This window comes from Sciurus vulgaris (genome assembly GCF_902686455.1).
Source record: "Sciurus vulgaris genome assembly, chromosome: 11".
NCBI lineage: Eukaryota > Metazoa > Chordata > Mammalia > Rodentia > Sciuridae > Sciurus > Sciurus vulgaris.
The window spans coordinates 45,253,315-45,270,983 of record NC_136472.1 but is presented as its reverse complement, the minus strand read 5'-3'; the positions used below and the strand labels follow the sequence as shown (position 1 = coordinate 45,270,983).

The 17,669-nt window shown below is 38.2% G+C and overlaps 1 protein-coding gene across 1 annotated transcript; it reads left to right on the top strand.

Moving 5' to 3' along the window:
• The first annotated feature begins 246 nt into the window (after nucleotides 1-246).
• On the top strand, nucleotides 247-4,469 carry FIBIN (fin bud initiation factor homolog). Its single transcript, XM_079102789.1, has one exon. It carries the CDS (start codon nucleotides 704-706, stop codon nucleotides 1,337-1,339), a length of 636 nt encoding a protein of 211 aa, XP_078958915.1. The 5' UTR covers nucleotides 247-703; the 3' UTR covers nucleotides 1,340-4,469.
• The last annotated feature ends 13,200 nt before the right edge of the window (nucleotides 4,470-17,669 follow it).

The window sequence follows — 17,669 nt, the reverse complement described above, 5'->3', positions numbered from 1 at the left end:
AGAATAATCACCCTTCCCTGCAGTGTTAACAGCAAAACAGGTTTTTTGTCTTAGAAATTCTAATTTTTCTCTTCTCATTTTCCCCTTTAAGCTGAATTCTATTTTTCAGGGTGTCTTCTTCCTATCTTTAAAATGAGACCCTGTACCTTTAATAACAGAGACCTGGTGAGAGGTTTCCTTCCAAACTTGTTCCCTGGCTTCCAAGTGACGAAACCAGCTGTAATTTGAGAGCCCAGAGATCCTTAGGATATCTTTAGCCAAAGGAAAAGCTCCCTCCGTATTCCCACCCAGTCCAGAAGTTGAAAGTGTCAGAAAGCAAGAGCCTTTCTCTCTAGCTACACGCTCCATCTCCCAGGAGCAAGGGCAATCTGAGAGTGGGGCCACAGAACCGTGCCGCTCTCTGCAGGAGGGCTTCTCCCCTCCTCCCAGTGATCCGGGCTGGAAGAGAGCCGGCCGAGTTCCAGCCACCGAGCAAAACACAGAGCGAGGTCCACCCTGCGCTGTTGCGGGGCAGTGCTACCCAGGCGCTGTTGCTCACAGCCACATGAAGCCTGCTGGGGTTCAGGGGCCACGGTGCAGCAAGCCGGCTGGGACTGAGGAGGACGCTGTCTCAGGAAGGCACTGACTCCCAGGGGGACCCCTCTCCTTGTTCCTGGGCAAAAGAGTCTTCTACTGGGGTCCCTGGTGATCCTGAATATTCAGAATGGTGTTCCTGAAATTCCTCTGGATGGGTTTCCTCTGCCACCTGTGTCAGGGCTACTTTGATGGCCCTCTCTACCCAGAAATGTCCAATGGGACTCTGCACCACTACTTCGTGCCCGACGGGGATTATGAAGAGAACGATGACCCAGAGAAGTGCCAGCTGCTTTTCAGGGTGAGTGACCGTCGGCGCTGCTCCCAAGGGGAAGGGACCCAGGCCAGCAGCTTGCTGAGTCTCACCCTTCGAGAGGAGTTCACCGTGCTGGGCCGCCAGGTGGAGGATGCTGGGCGCGTCTTGGAGGGCATCAGCAAAAGCATTTCCTACGACCTGGATGGGGAAGAGAGTTATGGCAAGTACCTGCGGCGGGAGTCCCACCAGATCGGGGATGCCTACTCCAACTCCGACAAGTCCCTCACTGAGCTGGAAAGCAAATTCAAGCAGGGCCAGGAACAGGATAGCCGGCAGGAGAGTAGGCTCAACGAGGACTTCCTGGGGATGCTGGTCCACACCAGGTCCCTGCTGAAAGAAACGCTGGACATCTCCACAGGGCTTAGGGACAAATATGAGCTGCTGGCCCTCACCATCAGGAGCCACGGGACTCGGCTAGGTCGACTGAAAAACGATTATCTTAAAGTATGAGGTGGAAGGGCACAAATACCAGAGAGGAATCAAATCAGCTCCGGTGGAGGGTGGGGAACATATGAGGGGGCTAAATTTTTCCTTATGCCTATTATATTTTATACCCAGGTTTGCACTTTGAGAATGAATCTGAAATCATCTTTAGAAAAGAAAGGTTTGAAAGGTTAAGTGGTTTGTTTTTAGTTTTAATTCTGTACATTATTTATGTGATTGTTACAGATTTATCTATCCATGGGAAAGAACAATTTAAAGCAACGCTCCCCTCTTTCCTAGTGAGCTTTAAAATAACTCTGCAGAGATATTTGTTTCAGCCACATCCAAAAGGAGACAGTCCATTCTCTACAAGAATGATTAAACTTCCCCATCCTGGAGATTGTGGGGCTATTCCCAAGGAGCATAGTGCCAAGTTCCTTTCACCTTCAACTTTCCCTCTTGGGTTCTGAAACTGAGGTGCCTGTTTTTCAAAGGAGGTCCAAGGTGTTGCTCTTTATGCCTGCCAGTCCACAGAAGTTGCTTGTTTCTTATTCTGCTTTTCTCTCTTATTTATTAACCACGGTCTGTGAGTTGGTTTTGTTTTTGCCTTTTTTTGTAAATGTATTGTTGGGAAACTACGTGCAAATCATCCTTCTGCAGGAAGATTTGCAAGTTTCCTCTGTGGGTCTAAGTGTAAGTGGCAACATTGAAGAAGTCTAAGCTTTGTGGTAGTTGCCCTCTCCTGTTGATATACTGATTTGCTATGTGTCATGAAGTGTGTCTATGCTTTGTCATCAGTGCAAAAGTCAATTACAAAAAACGTAGTTTGAACACCCCACCCAGAAGCCTATGATTGAGGTTGTCAATGTATTTTTTCTCATTCAGGGGTTTGGATTCCCTTTGCTTATTGGAAACTTGTACTTCAATGAGGGGGGAATTCTAATTCTAATAACTCCTTAGCTAAGTTTTATTATTCAGCCAATAAATGTGTTTTCACATAATACTGGCTTATTTTCTAATTTATATCTATAGCTTTCATATTTCAAAAAGGGGCCCATGAAAGGAGAGAGGATGGGATTTAAGCCAGTTTACTTAGCTTGTATGATAAAGAAGGAAGAATAGCTATGCATTTAGCAATTCTCCCCTCCCTGCTAACCCTTACCATTCTCATGAGGAAAAAAAAAAAAATCTAGTTTGTGCCAGAACTTTAATCTCTGCTGCTCTACTTAAAAACTCTTATTTTCTCCAGCTTTTCTCATAGATTCAATTGGAATAGTGCATAATGAGACTCATACCTTATTTGCCCTCATTGTGCAGAGGGAGGGTTTTATTCTTTATTCTAATTTATTAGAATCATAATAGATGCTTAATTATTTCAAAACTAAGTCTATGTTATTTAATTAACAGCTTTGAAAGGTGGACATTCACTTTATCCCATGTCTTCCTCTGGCCAGTCCTCACCCCACTCTCTCACACATACATACATACATGCACAGGAAAATAAATAAATGATCATGTTCATCTGTTGAGTAGCGAGTCATTTATTTTTCCTCCCATATGTGAGGAAACCAGTTTCAAACTATTTATATGAAGTTCCAATATCTTCCTACTACAGTAGGGAAAACTGAGGGCCCCAAAAGAGTAATTACATGATCCTCAGCTAGTGGTAAGAACCCCAGGACTCTTAGATTTAAGTGTAGGACTTTCTTACACTCCTCTTCCTAAAGGATACTGAGAGAGAAGAGAGAATGGCTGGAGGCTGGTCCCTTTGCTTAGCTATTTTATTAAATACAATAGAACTACTTATAGAACAGCACTTAGAAATCCTCATTTATAATTTTTTTTTTTCATCATTAAGGGATTTTAGCTGCCTTTCAGATTTGTGTGTGGGAAAGAGTTAAATGATAACTATTTAGAAGGGCTTCTTTCTTTAGTCTATGAAAAAAATCAGAAAAAAAAATAATAGCAAAGACAGAGATGATATCTGGTAAAGTTTGCAGATTAAAGACAGCATCACTTCCTGTCTCAAAATTATCATATCACTCACTTCAAGGTGCTCAGGTATAATCCACAGACATATCAAATGCCATATTTTTTATTTTCCCAACCATAATAGGAAGATGTTGGACATGTGATAGGGCTGAAAACTGGTTTCCTTATGTATGCTAATTCAATCAATTGGTAATAGTTGCATACAACTATTATGTTAAGAAGGATTCAAAAGGCACAGAAGTAAAGAATACTGTCCCCAATTAGGGATGTCTTCCCTGGGTGCAGGAAGGGGCGTGGCCACACATCTGCTACAAATTTGAAAACGCTGAAATAGATTATGTATGAGGTTCTTTCCAATGCTAGCTTTTTATGATTCCTGCAAAACCAGAACGAAAGTATCTGGCATTGAATTACTCCATTCAAGGCTAGATGTGCATATTGCCAATAATCCCTCAGAGTCTTATGTAAATGGTCCAGAGGGTAAATGGCAGCTTCCAGGTGCTGGGAAGGAGACAGAGCTGCCCTGAACAGCCAGCCGAGAGGCTGGCAGCAAAAGGCTTTTCTAACCCTGTTATGGTGGGAAGTCAGCAGACTCAGATCTTTCCTCTCCACTTCCTCATTATTCTCATTAGTCTTCCTTACTCACACAGTGACACATTCTCCATTACAGCAGTGGTCTTTTACTTCTTAGGTCATGAAACATTTAGAGACTCTGAACAAAACCACATGCTCTCTTCCATGAGAAATCTACTCGCAAACACATCTATACAGTGTAAGGTATTACCTGTTTTCATAAATACTTGTTGACCTCTTAATTTCCGTCAGATGCTCAGCCAGGTTGTGAGTAATTTGGGGATGTTACAAAGCCTTGGGACTATATCTGTGGACCAGAAGTTTAATAAAGCCTCTTAAAGTTTTATTTGGAGCAGAAGGCAATTGTTATTGTTGTGATCATTATTATCAAATAGAGCGACAATCACTTTTTTAAGAAGTCAATATACTGGTAAGACCCAATGCTAAGAACTTTGCCTGAGTTAATTCTCTTAATTCAAATAACAAACTGTATGAGGAATTTTATAAAAGACAGTAATACGTTTCAAGCTCTTATTTACAATAGTGTTTATGATAGAGTGAATTCTCAATAAATGTTAGTTGTTGTACTGTTTTTATTATTATCATTTTTTTAACTGTGGCCCAGAAGTCCTAGGCACTTTCAGCAAGGTTAAAACTGTGCAATGTCTTCTGTACTTCACTGATACTTATTTAGGGTGACATGTAACCAAATAAAAGAAGAATGTGGAGGATCGGGGTCCAGTGGAGCCTCTAGCCATCTGTTCCAAATGCTGTCTCTATAGTTCAGCTGCCCAAAACTGTCTGTCAGTCAGAAGATGATTAGCTCCTCTGTTTATACAATATTTCATTGATAATTTCTTTGTGAAATGCATTGTTTTGTACCACTAATTCTCACTCTCTCAATCTGACCATGTGAAGAATTCCATATGTCCAATTTGAAGCATTTGGTAGGTCTCTAATTATCTGGAGATTATTGGTGAAAGATAACAGACTACTTTGACCTCTGCAAGATCACAGCCTGGTCATGGAAGTTACCAGAAGCCTCCAGAAGTCAACAGGTGTGTTATGCATAGCAGCACAAAGAGGCTGCCCAACAGTTCACATATTCTCCATTGCTTTTTAAACTCCTGTGTACAATTCTGCTAAAGAAACAGGCTCAAAACTTTCTGAAAAGCCTTGAAACTTAGACTATAAACTACTTTAGTAATTTATAAAAATGTCTATGAAAACTAACAATATGAAATTACTCTAAAGATCTTCAGGGCATTTTTCAGAGGATGATTATTAAAATTGTCTTGATATGGAATATTATTTGGGTAGGAAATAGAAATGCTAAATGTGTGATTTACACATACTTAATATAAAAATGAAAACATTTGGAAGCATAAAGCTTTGGTTAGAAATAAAATACAAAATTATGTAATAATAATTTACTAGTATATAGAATTGGATACTATAAATCATCTTAGTGATTTTTAAACTGGGCTGGTCTTAAATGACTGCAATTTCTAAAGTCAGAATCCCAGTGGATATGCCATTCATCAAATAGGTTTCAATGTGCCACCACGGAAGGTACCCAGGATAGAAATACTGTATAGATGTATGAGGAAACTGACACCTAAGCAAAGATTTAGAGGTCAGCAAGTTGGAGGGTTGGAGAATGCACAAACTTCTATGGGAGCTCAGAAGGAGTCTGTTAGAATTGTCTGGAAAATGCAGAGCAGTGTGCATAAAATAAGGATTTGGCATAATCACACATTCAAGAGATGTAGGGGTTTCAGCATTACTGTCAATGCTGTTTTTTCATCTTTCAATAACATTTTTCTGATTACAAAGCTTGAACTTCTGGGTGTTGATAGCATGGAAAACATAATGAGCACAAAGAAAACAAAATCATTCATACTCTCAAACTCCTTCTGCCACACACCCACTATCCGCATTCTTTTCAACTCTTTCATGCACATTTACGTGTATCTTTTTCGTTAGGAAAAAGAAATGATATGGTAAGAACGCATTGCTTGTTGTCAATGTTTACTGTAGACATTAAGTAGGTTTAACTGCATAAATCCTTTTAAAAGGCTTAGTTGTATCCACAAAGCTTCAGGAGTTAGAAGTTCTAGGTATTAGATCTTTTCCCACGATCTATCAACTGTGCAACTTTGAACAAGTCTCTTAGATGTTCGGAAATTCAGTCACTTTGGGTGCAAAATGAAAATAAAAATAGCTCGCATTTATTGAAGAAGTATGACTCAAAGCATTTTCTCTATGCCATCTTACAAAATCTTCCCAGGATTGTATTTCATGTAGATATTATATTTTTTATGTTTAAAGAGTATTATAAGTATACATAATAGTGGGTTTCTTTGTGATATGTAATTACAATGCACCAATTAAAAATAAATAAATATTAGAATTTAATAAATTTTTCAGACAAGGGAACTGAGAAACAAAGAAGTTCAGTGATTTGCCCAAGATTTCACACTTGACTAAGTCAAGATTTAAGCACAGGTTGTCTGTCTCCTCTACTTCCACAATAACTTTCTAAATGGTGCTTTCTCTTTCCTAAGGCAGGAGATTGAACACATCATTTGTTAACTTGCTTCCTATTCTAGAGTCTGTGATAAGTGGCCTGTGAAATGAACATTTTCCTTATATGAATTTCTTAATTGAAAAAATTAAAATCCAAGTTCTCTCAGAGAAAATTTTTCTTTCTCCACCTGCTTTTATTTTGGGAACCATAAATTCCTTACCTGCATGTGCCACTCTGTGGTTTTTTGCCTAGGAGCAGCTGGCTTCATGTCAAATCTTACTTCTCCCAAGCACCTTCACATGGATTGTCATGTTTGACATTAAGAAAAATTTTTTTTATGGATGCTGAACTGGCAAGGACAGGTCGTAGAGTTCACCATCTGGGGGGTGGTAGCCCAATTCTTGTTTACAGCCAGCAAATTATTCTGTCACTACCTCCTGGATTCACATATAGAAATTCCTCATCCGGGTACGTTTTCCAAGCTGAAAAATATAATGCTACGCAGTGCTCAGTACTATTTTAGATTAGGTGATTTTTAAAAGACCTCTCCAAATAAGTAGGAAGGATATTTGAACAAAATCTTAAATCTTGAATAGAAGCTAAAAATGTAAATGTCCAAGCAAAGAGTGTTCCTGGTAAATGAACAGTGAGAACAAAGTTCTTCAAGCTGAGGAAAATATATGTGTCTTAGAGAAAAGAAAAAAAAGTGAGGGGGGATGCAGAGAGACTATAGCAGGACAAATCAGAAAAACAGTGAATGAATTTGAGCAGAAGAGAACTGAGGTTAGGTAATAGGAGACCTGGATAGCCATAACAAGAAATTTGGAAATTATTCCAGTTTCTAGGGGGAAGACACTATGTGATCTAAGCAGAGAAAGGGAAGATCTTATTTACAGGAAAAGTCCACTACAAAAGGAGATTAGTCTGTAGGGCAGCAAAGGTAAAAGCAGGAAGGTATCTGGGTAGTTACTGGGCCACGTCAATTACAGAGGATGGAGGCTTAGTCTAAAGAGGTAGTGTTGAAAATGGCAATAACTTGTCTTCATCCTGTACAAATATTTCCCTTTTGTCCCAGAAAAACACTCTCCAGTCTGCTTTCACACTAACCTTATTCTCCACCTCTTGTTCCATTTCTTCTCTTCCTCCTCATTTGGATTTGATGTTAGTATTTTCTCCTTCTGATTCCAGACCACCTTCCTCTACTTCCCTAAGGGATCAGTATACACATGTATAGGATATAGCTGCTCATTCTGATAATACCAGGTACTATGTGGACTCCAGCTGAACCCTTGAATCGACACTCCAATTCCACTCACCATTCTAAGTTTTAGTTACCATACTGGATAGGCTAGAATACAGACAGACCCTTGAAGGGGCAGATATGCACTCAACCACAGGCATATATCTCACATGTTTGGTTATTGCCAGAAAACAACTATAAATTGCACAGAATTTTAGACATCTTCCCTGTATCATTGATCTCAAACATCATCACTGTATCTCTATTCTGCATTTTTCTTCACAAGAGCTTATCAACCTAAGTTATATTTAAATATAAAAATTTTCTCTTGAGGACTTTCAGTGACTTTAGAATTTTGCATTACCTTGGGTTCAGTCCGTGCATGGAACATTCTATTTTGATTCTACCTAGCATTTAGTTTGGTGACCTATATATTTCACCATCTCCCCCTTTTGCTTTTCTGTGAAAAACAGAAGATATTTTGTATGTCAACAGCTTACTGTTTATGGAAAGGAACCTGACAGCTATGATTAATGAAGTAAAGTCTCCATGCTCCAAAGTTGGCAGTAATGGCTTTCATTTTCCAGTTGTGAAAAGTTTCCTCCTGCAGGCAGTTAAAGAAATGTGTTTCCTGAATATCATCTCTGGCTTTGATCTTTGCCCAACGCTCATCCCAAGACCAAGCAACAGAAATACCCCACTCAACTTTCAAAATGTGCACTTTGCTGGCAGCCACACCAGGTCAACCACTGATACTTTCCATAAAATTCTACTACAGATTAAATTATAAAGTGCAGAAAACCTAGCAGATTTGCTTTGCTCTGAATTGTACTTTCATCGATCTATCAAATGTCAGTTTTGTCCTGCTCCAGTTTCCTCTCCACCTTGTCTCTACCAAGCTCTTTCTGTCTTGATCTCTCTTCTTTTTGCAGTATGGATTCACTCTTAGGAGTGTGGGAAATAGAGGCAGAACCCAATTCACCCTGCTCTTCTGCAACTTATTAACTGGGTAAGCAAACAAACTGTGTAACCTTTCCTATATATAGTATATATTTCAAATATATAGTATATATTTCCTCTGCTGTAACAGGAAATATATACTCTGCAAGGTTCTTATGAGGACTGGATAAGTCCATGTGGGGAAAGGGCTGATGATAATACTGAGCAAGACTGCCATTGTGCTCACATGATGTAGCAATGTGTAACACCTCAAGAAAATCCTCTTTTAAAAGAGATATTTTGTGTGTTCTTAAATTGAAATGAGGAATAGCATGTTTCAAATTTAGATATTCCATGTATTCCATCATATTCCAGCTTTCACCTCCCTTTTCTCAGCTGGCTCCTTAGAAGCTAAAGTTGTGTACATTCCCATTCACACGAGAGTAGCTCTTAGATATATGTTTACATCATGAACATGCTCTCCCTGTTTGGAGCAAGGCGGTGAATGCTGCAACAGGAAATAACAGTTAGAAAATTTGCTCTTCCTCCATTTCCAAATGTTTACAGGACCATTGCGTTATGGGGTGAGGCACATAGAAGAAACTTGGGAATTTCTGTATATAGACAGCAACAGTGGAAAACTCCCAAAACCTAGGGAAAAAGCTACAAGTTACAGAGAATAAGGATATTAATATCTAATATTTATTGAGCACTAACCATTTATTAGATCCTGGGTACCTGGAAAAATCCAGTTTTTTTCTCCCATAAAATGGAAGGCCAGACCTCAATTGTGGTGACGGTCTCCAAGTGATCTCAATATGGAAAGCATTAGGGTGACATGAAACTCTTTATGTAACTTCCGTTATGTGATTTGTTGCCTCTAGCTGCCTGGTAGAAATCTCTAGTCTGCAGACATGAGTCTACCAGAGATAATTGAGCTGATCCAAGTCCCATTTCAGGTCTGACATAAGGGAGAGGGGCTCTTCACTGAGAGTACTTGGAGACATTTGGATGTAGCTATGCAGACTTCTTAAAAGAGAAGCAGCATGGCAATTCTCTAATATGACTTCTCTTCATGCATCCTCTACCTGGGCTGCAAGGGAAGAGACCTTGGCTCATTTGAATGAGGACTAAGGATAAGTCATATGGCCCCTCTAACATGCCCAGAAAAGATTTGTACCCTCTTTAAAACAAAAGCAGACAATCTGACCCAATGAACAGTAGTATATGCATATAACTAGCAATAAATGTAAGGAACCAATAAGTATATTTCATTTCTAAATTAATGACATCTTGGTCACTTGAAAAACTTCAAAACCTGAACAATTTTAACTGTATGGCTCAAGTGAAAACTCATTCAGGCATAGAAATTGGCAAAGGTCATACTAATGATAAATACTTACCCCATAATCACATTTTCCATAAACCCTCTATTTTTCAAGAGTTTCACCATAAAAAGAATTGCAGAGAAAAATCTGAACAGACAGTCCACAAAAACAGCATAATATTAACAGGATGTCAGGGTTTACAGGTTTTCCCATTTCCTCTGTAAAAATCTTACCATTACCAAAACATGCAACTGCCACTTTTGCCTTTAAATAATTGTTTAAAAAACTACTTTTCCAAGAAATTATTCATTCAACAGAATTTACTGAGCACCTACTATGTTTAGTTGCTATACTAGACTTGGAACATAATAGCAGTAACAGTAAAATATACTACTTATTATGTGTCTGGTGTGCTTTCTAATCATGTTGCATATATTAAATACGGGTAATCCATAATAATCTCACCTCTGGTTACTATCCTCTGCTAATCTGGTCCATTTTGCCCTCCAATGGAACCATAATTATGTAAGGATGAGGACATCTTTCAACTAGGAGTTCAGGAGAGATTTCCCTCAGTGATTTCAGGAGCTAAATAAAACAAATTTTGGATTAAACTGAGAAAGAAATAAGAGTAAATTAGCAAGATATTCAAGTTTTCAGGATTGAATGAACCAACTTGAGAGTGAAACTGAAGATTTCAACATTATGTTAACCTCTGACAGGCTAAGATAGTCATAAAACCATATCTGTAATTACATACCTAGCTAGAGATTTGGCCCTGTGGGTTACCTAATGTGAGAACATGAGAGCTAGAAATTACCTTAATGAATGGAGAAGTTGAGGCCTAAAGAAGTGAAGAAATTTACGCCCAGTCTAACAAATCCCTATTATGAAGAGTAGGTCAAATGATATTGACCAAACTATACAGTTGTATTGTGTGCATGTACAAATATGCAACAACAAATCTACCATTATGTACAACTATAATGCCCCAATTAAAAATGCGAGGGACAAATGGAGTAGGCCAGGTACAGTGGTGCATACCTGTGCTCTCAGCACCTTGAGAAGCACAGGCAGGAGGGTTGCAAGTTTGATGCCAGACTGAGTCAAGTAGCAAGACCTGGGTTTGATCCCCAGTACCACAGGAGAGAGAGAGAGAGAGAGAGAGAGAAGGAAGTCACAGATTCAACAAACCCAGACAGAGGGCCAGGTGCACCCTGTTCACCTTGTCATCCACTACCTGATCCTTCCTATAACACAACTGACCTGCCATATGATTACACAGTGTGGACATGAATTCTCCAATTTATGAGGCACTCCTTGTCTTCTCAGAGACTGCATTCATTTGTTGGAAAGTTCAAATCATAAGAAATGGTTTATATTTTTATTACAAATTTATTTTAACTGACAAAAATATGAAAATTGCACATATTTATGGAGTAATGTGCAATGTTTTAATACATACATGTTGAATGTTTAAATAAGGTTAATATATTTATCTCCTCAAACATTTGCAATTTGTTTATGGTGAAAACATTCAAAATTCTTTCTTCTACCTTTTGGAAACTTACAGTACATTTTTGTTATCTACAGTTGCCGTACTATGCAATAGCACCCCAGAACTACTTCCTCCTATGTAACTCTAACTTAGTACCCATTGATCAACCCTTCCCCAGCTTCCTTCCCCACTATTCTCCCCAGACTCCAGTAACCACCATCCTATTCTCAACTTCCATGAGATAAACTTTTTAGATTCCACATGTGAGTGATACCTTAGGGCACTATCTTCTGGTGCCTGGCTTAATTCATTAACATAATGATCTTCAGTTCCATCCGTGTTGTCACAAATATCAGGATTCCATTCTCTTCATGACTGAAGAGAATTCATTGTGTTTATGCTCCATATTTTCTTTATCCACTTATCAGTTGATGAACATCTGTTGTTTCCATTTCTCAGCTATTGTGAATAATGCTGCAATTAACATGGAGTGCAGACACCTCTTGAAATACAGATTTTATTTCGTGTGTGTGTGTGTGTGTGTGTGTGTGTGTGTGTGTGGCCTGGGATTGTGACTCAGTGGTAGAGCACTTTCCTAGCATATGTGAGGCACTGGGTTCGATTCTCAGCACCATATATAAATAAGTGAATAAAATAAAGGTCTATCAACATCTAAATAATTTTTTTAAAAAAGAAATATATGTGTTTGTGTGTGTGTGTGTGTGTGTGTGTGTGTGTGTGTGTATCCATCTGAGTTCTGGATCCAATTTTGAGGGACTTCAATACTGTACTAATTTATGTTTTGAGGGACTTCAATACTGTACTAATTTACCTTACCACCAACAGTGTGCAAGGTTTCCCTTTCCTCTACATCTTCAGTGTTTTTGGTAATAACCATCCTTTCTGGGGTGAGGTAACATCTCATTGTGGTTTTGATTTGCATTTTCCTGATAACTCGTGATGTTGAGCATTTTCTTTCCATATACCCATTTGCATTTTTCATCTTCTTTTGAGATTATCTGTTTAGGTCTATTGCCATTTATTTCCCCCTTAATATCTTTTAATTTAGTTGTCTTTCAAATGAGCTCCCTTTAGGTCTAGTCTTCTTCATGAATATACTCTCTTGGTATTACCCATTTTTAAATCAAACTATTTGGCTTTTTATTGTTGTTTATTTCTTCTGCTATTTGCTATTTTTAGTTTGTGATATATTCCAAATGATAACCCCTTGTCAGATATGTACTTTACAAATATTTTTTTTTTCCCATTTTACAGGTCTTTACTCTATTGATGCTTTCCTTTGTTTAGCAGAAGATTTTTAGTTTGATGTTGTAACGCATGTTTGTTTTTGCTTTTGTTTCCTGTGCTATTGAGATTGGAAACAACAACAAGAAAATCCTTACCCAGGCCAATGTCCTGAAGCATTTTTTCCTGTTTTCTTTAGAAGTTTCATAGTTTCCAATCTTACATTTAAGTCTTTAGTCCATTTTAAGTTGATTTTTGTACCTCTTGACAGAGGGGTTCTAGTTTTACCCTTCTACATGTGGACATCCAATGTTCACAGATCAGCATAGAAAAGACCATCCTATCTCCAAAGAATATTCTCTGCATCTTCGTCTATAAGGAGTGGACTGTAGATTGTAGGCTTATGTCTAGGCTCTCTATTCTGTTCCATTGCTCGAAGTGTCTGTCTTTATGCCAATACCATGCTGCTGGGATTACTACAGCATTGTAGTACATTTTGAAGTTGGGTAATACACTTCCTCCTACACTGTTCTTTTCTGCTCAAGATGGCTTTGAAGTTTCAGGTTTTGCCATGGTTCCATACAAATTTTAGGAATGATTTTCTTCAAGTTCTGTGAAGATTGTCATTGATGTTTTATCAGGATTGCATTCAATCTGTAGATTTCTTTGAGTAGTATAGACATGGTTCTTCCCATTCACAAACACAGGGGATCTTTCCATTTGCTTGTGTCCTCTTCAATGTATTTAGTTGAATTTTGTTGTTGTGTTGTCGTTGATTTTATATTTTGAGATGAAATCACTCTTCATTTATCTTTCACCATTCATAGACCCACAGCCCCACACCACTCACTTTTCCAGACCAAGTTAATCAAGTATCTGGTAGCTCCTTTGGCCAGGCTCAATATCCCTAGTTCCTCCAGCTTTTCCTCACATAACATAAACAACAACCCAGATCTCTGAGCTCTGGTTTATTGCCAGGAAGAAAGGATTTATTGTAGATAAAAGCATGGCTTTTGCCGACAGATAAATCCCTGGGTGGAATTTCAGTTCTAAATTCACATGCATGCTCAAGGGAAGTTTACTTCATCTGCCCATACTTTGGGTTCCTTTTATATAAATTGGTAGAGATGATACCCACCTCAAAAGTCCTCAGGATAAATAAATGTACTAATACATGTAAAATGCTAAGTACTATGTGTAGCCCTTTGTAGGCATTCAACAAATGCATTTGAATGGATGAATGAATGAACCTCTAGTTGGGTACTTCATCTAAACTCAGTGCTGAGATACTTTGTAGAATAAACAGCAAACCTGGAGAAGACCCTGCTGGGCATAGGAAAAAGACAAGGAAAAGATTCAAATGAGAACCCAGAGCTATCATGGATATGAGTTTTATACATAGGTCACCTCAGCCCTTTCTGTCACAATGTTACCAACGACCCAGGAAGCAGTGTGCTTCACATGCAGTACTCCACTCAGTACAGGGGCAGAGGAAGAGTCTTGAATGCATGTCTTTTCCTACTACTCTGGACATTCTCATAAAGATCCAACCACATACAAATTTGAAAACTCAAACACTAAGTTATTTTGGGAATGGGAGAAAAGGTACTTTATATCCTTTTTCCCCCCTCTACGAAAACAGCCGAGCAGACTTTCCTAACTCATTCCCAAAAGCTTCTTGTTTGGGCTGAGCTCAGTCCTGGAAGGTCTCACCCTGGAGAGAAAAGCCTGAGAAAGTCATTAAAGGCAAGTGAGAACCCTGGAATGGAAAGACACAGGAAGATGGAAATTCAATTGGATTTTTCTCCCAGGTGATCCATCTTTCAATAACAGGAAGATGAAACAAACCGCCTCAAGGATAACATCTCCTAAATCATTACGAACTTAAATATAGCTCGAAGTGGGGCTTTGGACACAATCTACCCTGCCTGAAATTCAGGCTCCTCTCTTTGTTATCTAGACTGTGACAAAGTGACTGAAATTACCTAGACCTCAGTTTTCCTCAACTATTAAAACCAGATAGTGGGCCTTATTTTGTAGATTTTGAGGTGAAACAAAGCAGAGAATCCAGTTCGTTCTACTGCTGGCATATTTGTTAGAACTATCTCATTAGGTGTAAACCAAGAAGTCTTTATCCCACATATTGGAATCAAATGATTAGCACCCAGAGTCCTTACTCCTTCCCCTCCTTCTTGCCTATTTAGCCTCTACTCCTATTCCTGTGTCCCTTCTGGTTCATGGTAGGAAGGAAAAACACTACCAATATATTATCCACTTGCTTCTCAGAAAAGGCTTAGCAAAGAGGAAGGACCACACGCATTAAGGTTGAAGTATGACATGAAAGGAAAGGGGTAGAAACCAGGGATGCTGCTAAGCATCATGCAATGCATACAATATTCTATAACAAGGAATTACCTAGCCCAACATGTCAATAGTGCCAAAGATGAGAACTACTGGTCTAGAATACACAGAACATACTGAATTGGTGGCACAAAAGGGAGATGATAGTAAAAGGATCTTGAATATCAGGCTAAGATTTCTTCTGAAAGACAATGCATTATAGGACTATAGGATTGCATTATAGGATTTGAGGTATGAAGAAAATAGAATTTGGGGAAGATTTGTATTGCAATGGTTTATCTAATATATTGAAACATAGAGAGTTCTAGGCATAATCATGCAAATGTACATCTTTTATATCATATTGTGGGTATAATGTCCCAACATCTGGTTGAAAAGTGAAAGAATCTATCAACAGGTTAATTTTATCTCCTTGGCATGAACAAACAAAAAGTTTGATTTCTGGTCCTCCCATTGATTAAGACTTCCTCTAAATTTTTGCAAGATAATTGAAGGGTTTAGAGAGAGTCAATTTAGTCTAACTAATAGTTTTGCATGATGGTAGACAAAACATCTGGTTGACTGGCACTTTCATTTCTCACTTGGCGGTTTTGAAGTGGAGGAAACATAATCATCGTTGATCCTTACCAGTCATCACTGTAAACCCAGCTGATCACAGGGTAGATTCAACTCATTCTAAAATAAAGGATGGTAGGTACCTATCTTCAATCTGAAAGATCATTGCTTGCAAAAAAATGAGCTCTAGAGTTCAAACTGAAGAACACAGCATAAGTCGTCTCATTGTGATTGTTCATATTCAAACACACTTTGAAGTTGTGTAATGTGTCTGGGAGTTTGCAATTCATCCATGCACTGGGCAAGGCCATGTTTTCTTTTTTTAATTTTTTAATTTGTTCTAATTTGTTGTACATAACAGTATAATGCATTTATTCATTTTGATAAAGCATACATAAATGGAGTGTAATCTCTCATTTTTCTGATCATACATATTGTAGGATCACATGGGTCATGCAGTCATAAATGTAGATGAGGTAATAATGTCTTATCCTTTCTACCCTCATACCACTTCCCCTCCCTTCATTCCCCTCTACCTAATATAAAGTAACTCTATTCTTCCCTATTCCCCACCTTACTGTGAATTAGCATCTGCATATCAGAGGAGATATTCAGCCTTTGGTTTTTTGGGATTGACTTAGTTCCCTTAGCATGATATTCTCTAACTCCATACATTTACCAGCAAATGCCATAATTTCCTTCTTCTTTAAAGCTGAGTAATAGTCCATCATGTGTGTGTGTGTGTATATATATATATATATATATATATATATATATATATATATATATAGTTTAGCTATTGTGAGTTTAGCTGCTATAAACATTAATGTGGCTGGGTAACTGTAGTATGCCGATTTTAAGTCCTTTGTGTATAAACTGAGGATTTGGATAACTGGGTCAAATGGTGATTACATTCCAAGTTTTCTGAGGAATCTTCATGCTGCTTTCCATAATGGTTGCACCATTTTGCAATCCCATCAGCAATATTCTTATATTCTTGATAATTGCCATTTTGATTGGAGTGAGATGAAACCTTAGAGTAGTTTTTATTTGCATTTCTCTAATTGCTAGAGATGTTGAACATTTTTTCATATATTTGTTGATTGATTGTATATCTTCTTCGGTGAAATGTCCATTCAGTTCCTTAGCCCATTTATTGATTGGGTTATTTGTTTCTTTGGTGTTAAGATTTTTGAGTTCTTTATATATCCTAGAGTTTAATGCTCTATTTGAAGTGCATGTGGTAAAGACTTTCTCCCAATCTATAGGCTCTCTCTTCACATTATTGTTTCTTTTGCTGAGAGAAGCTTTTTAGTTTCAATCCATCTCATTTATTGATTCTTGATGTAACTTCTTACACTTTAGGAGTCTTGTTAAGGAAGTCAGATCCTAGGCCTACATGGTGAAGATTTGGGTCTACTTTTTCTTCTATTAGGCACAGGGTCTCTGGTCTAATTCCTAGGTCCTTGATCCACTTTGAGTGGAATTTCATGCAGGGTGAGATTTAATTTCATGCAGTAGAGGTTTAATTTCATTTTGTTACATGTTGCTTTTCGTTTTTCCCAACACTATTTGTTGAATAGGCTATCTTTTCTCCAGTGAATGTTTTTGGCATCTTTGTCTAGTATGAGATAACCGTATTTATGTGAGTTTGTCTCTGTGTCTTCTATTCTGTACCATTGGTCTACACATCTGTTTTGGTGCCAATACCATGCTGTTTTTATTACTGTAGCTCTGTATTATAGTTTGAGGTCTGGTATTGTGGTGCCTCTTGCTTCATTTTTATTGCTAAAGATTGCTTTGGCTATTCTGGGTCTCTTATTTTTCCAAATGAATTTCATGATTGCTTTTTCTAGTTTTATGAAGAATGCCATTGGAATTTTGCTAGGAATTGCATTAAATTTGTATAGTGTTTTTGGTAGTATGGCCATTTTGACGATATTAATTCTGCCTATCTCGGAGCATGGGAGGTCTTTCCATCTTCTAAGATCTTCTTCACTAAAGAAGGCCATATTTTATAGACCAAGGCTGTCTATGTCTGGAGAAAGGGACTCCTTTCTCCTCACACACAAGCTGCTATCTACTTATTACTATGT

Coding starts and splice junctions, on each gene's coding strand:
- FIBIN (XM_079102789.1), top strand. CDS start 704: ATGGTGTTCCTGAAATTCCTCTGGATGGGTTTCCTCTGCCACCTGTGT.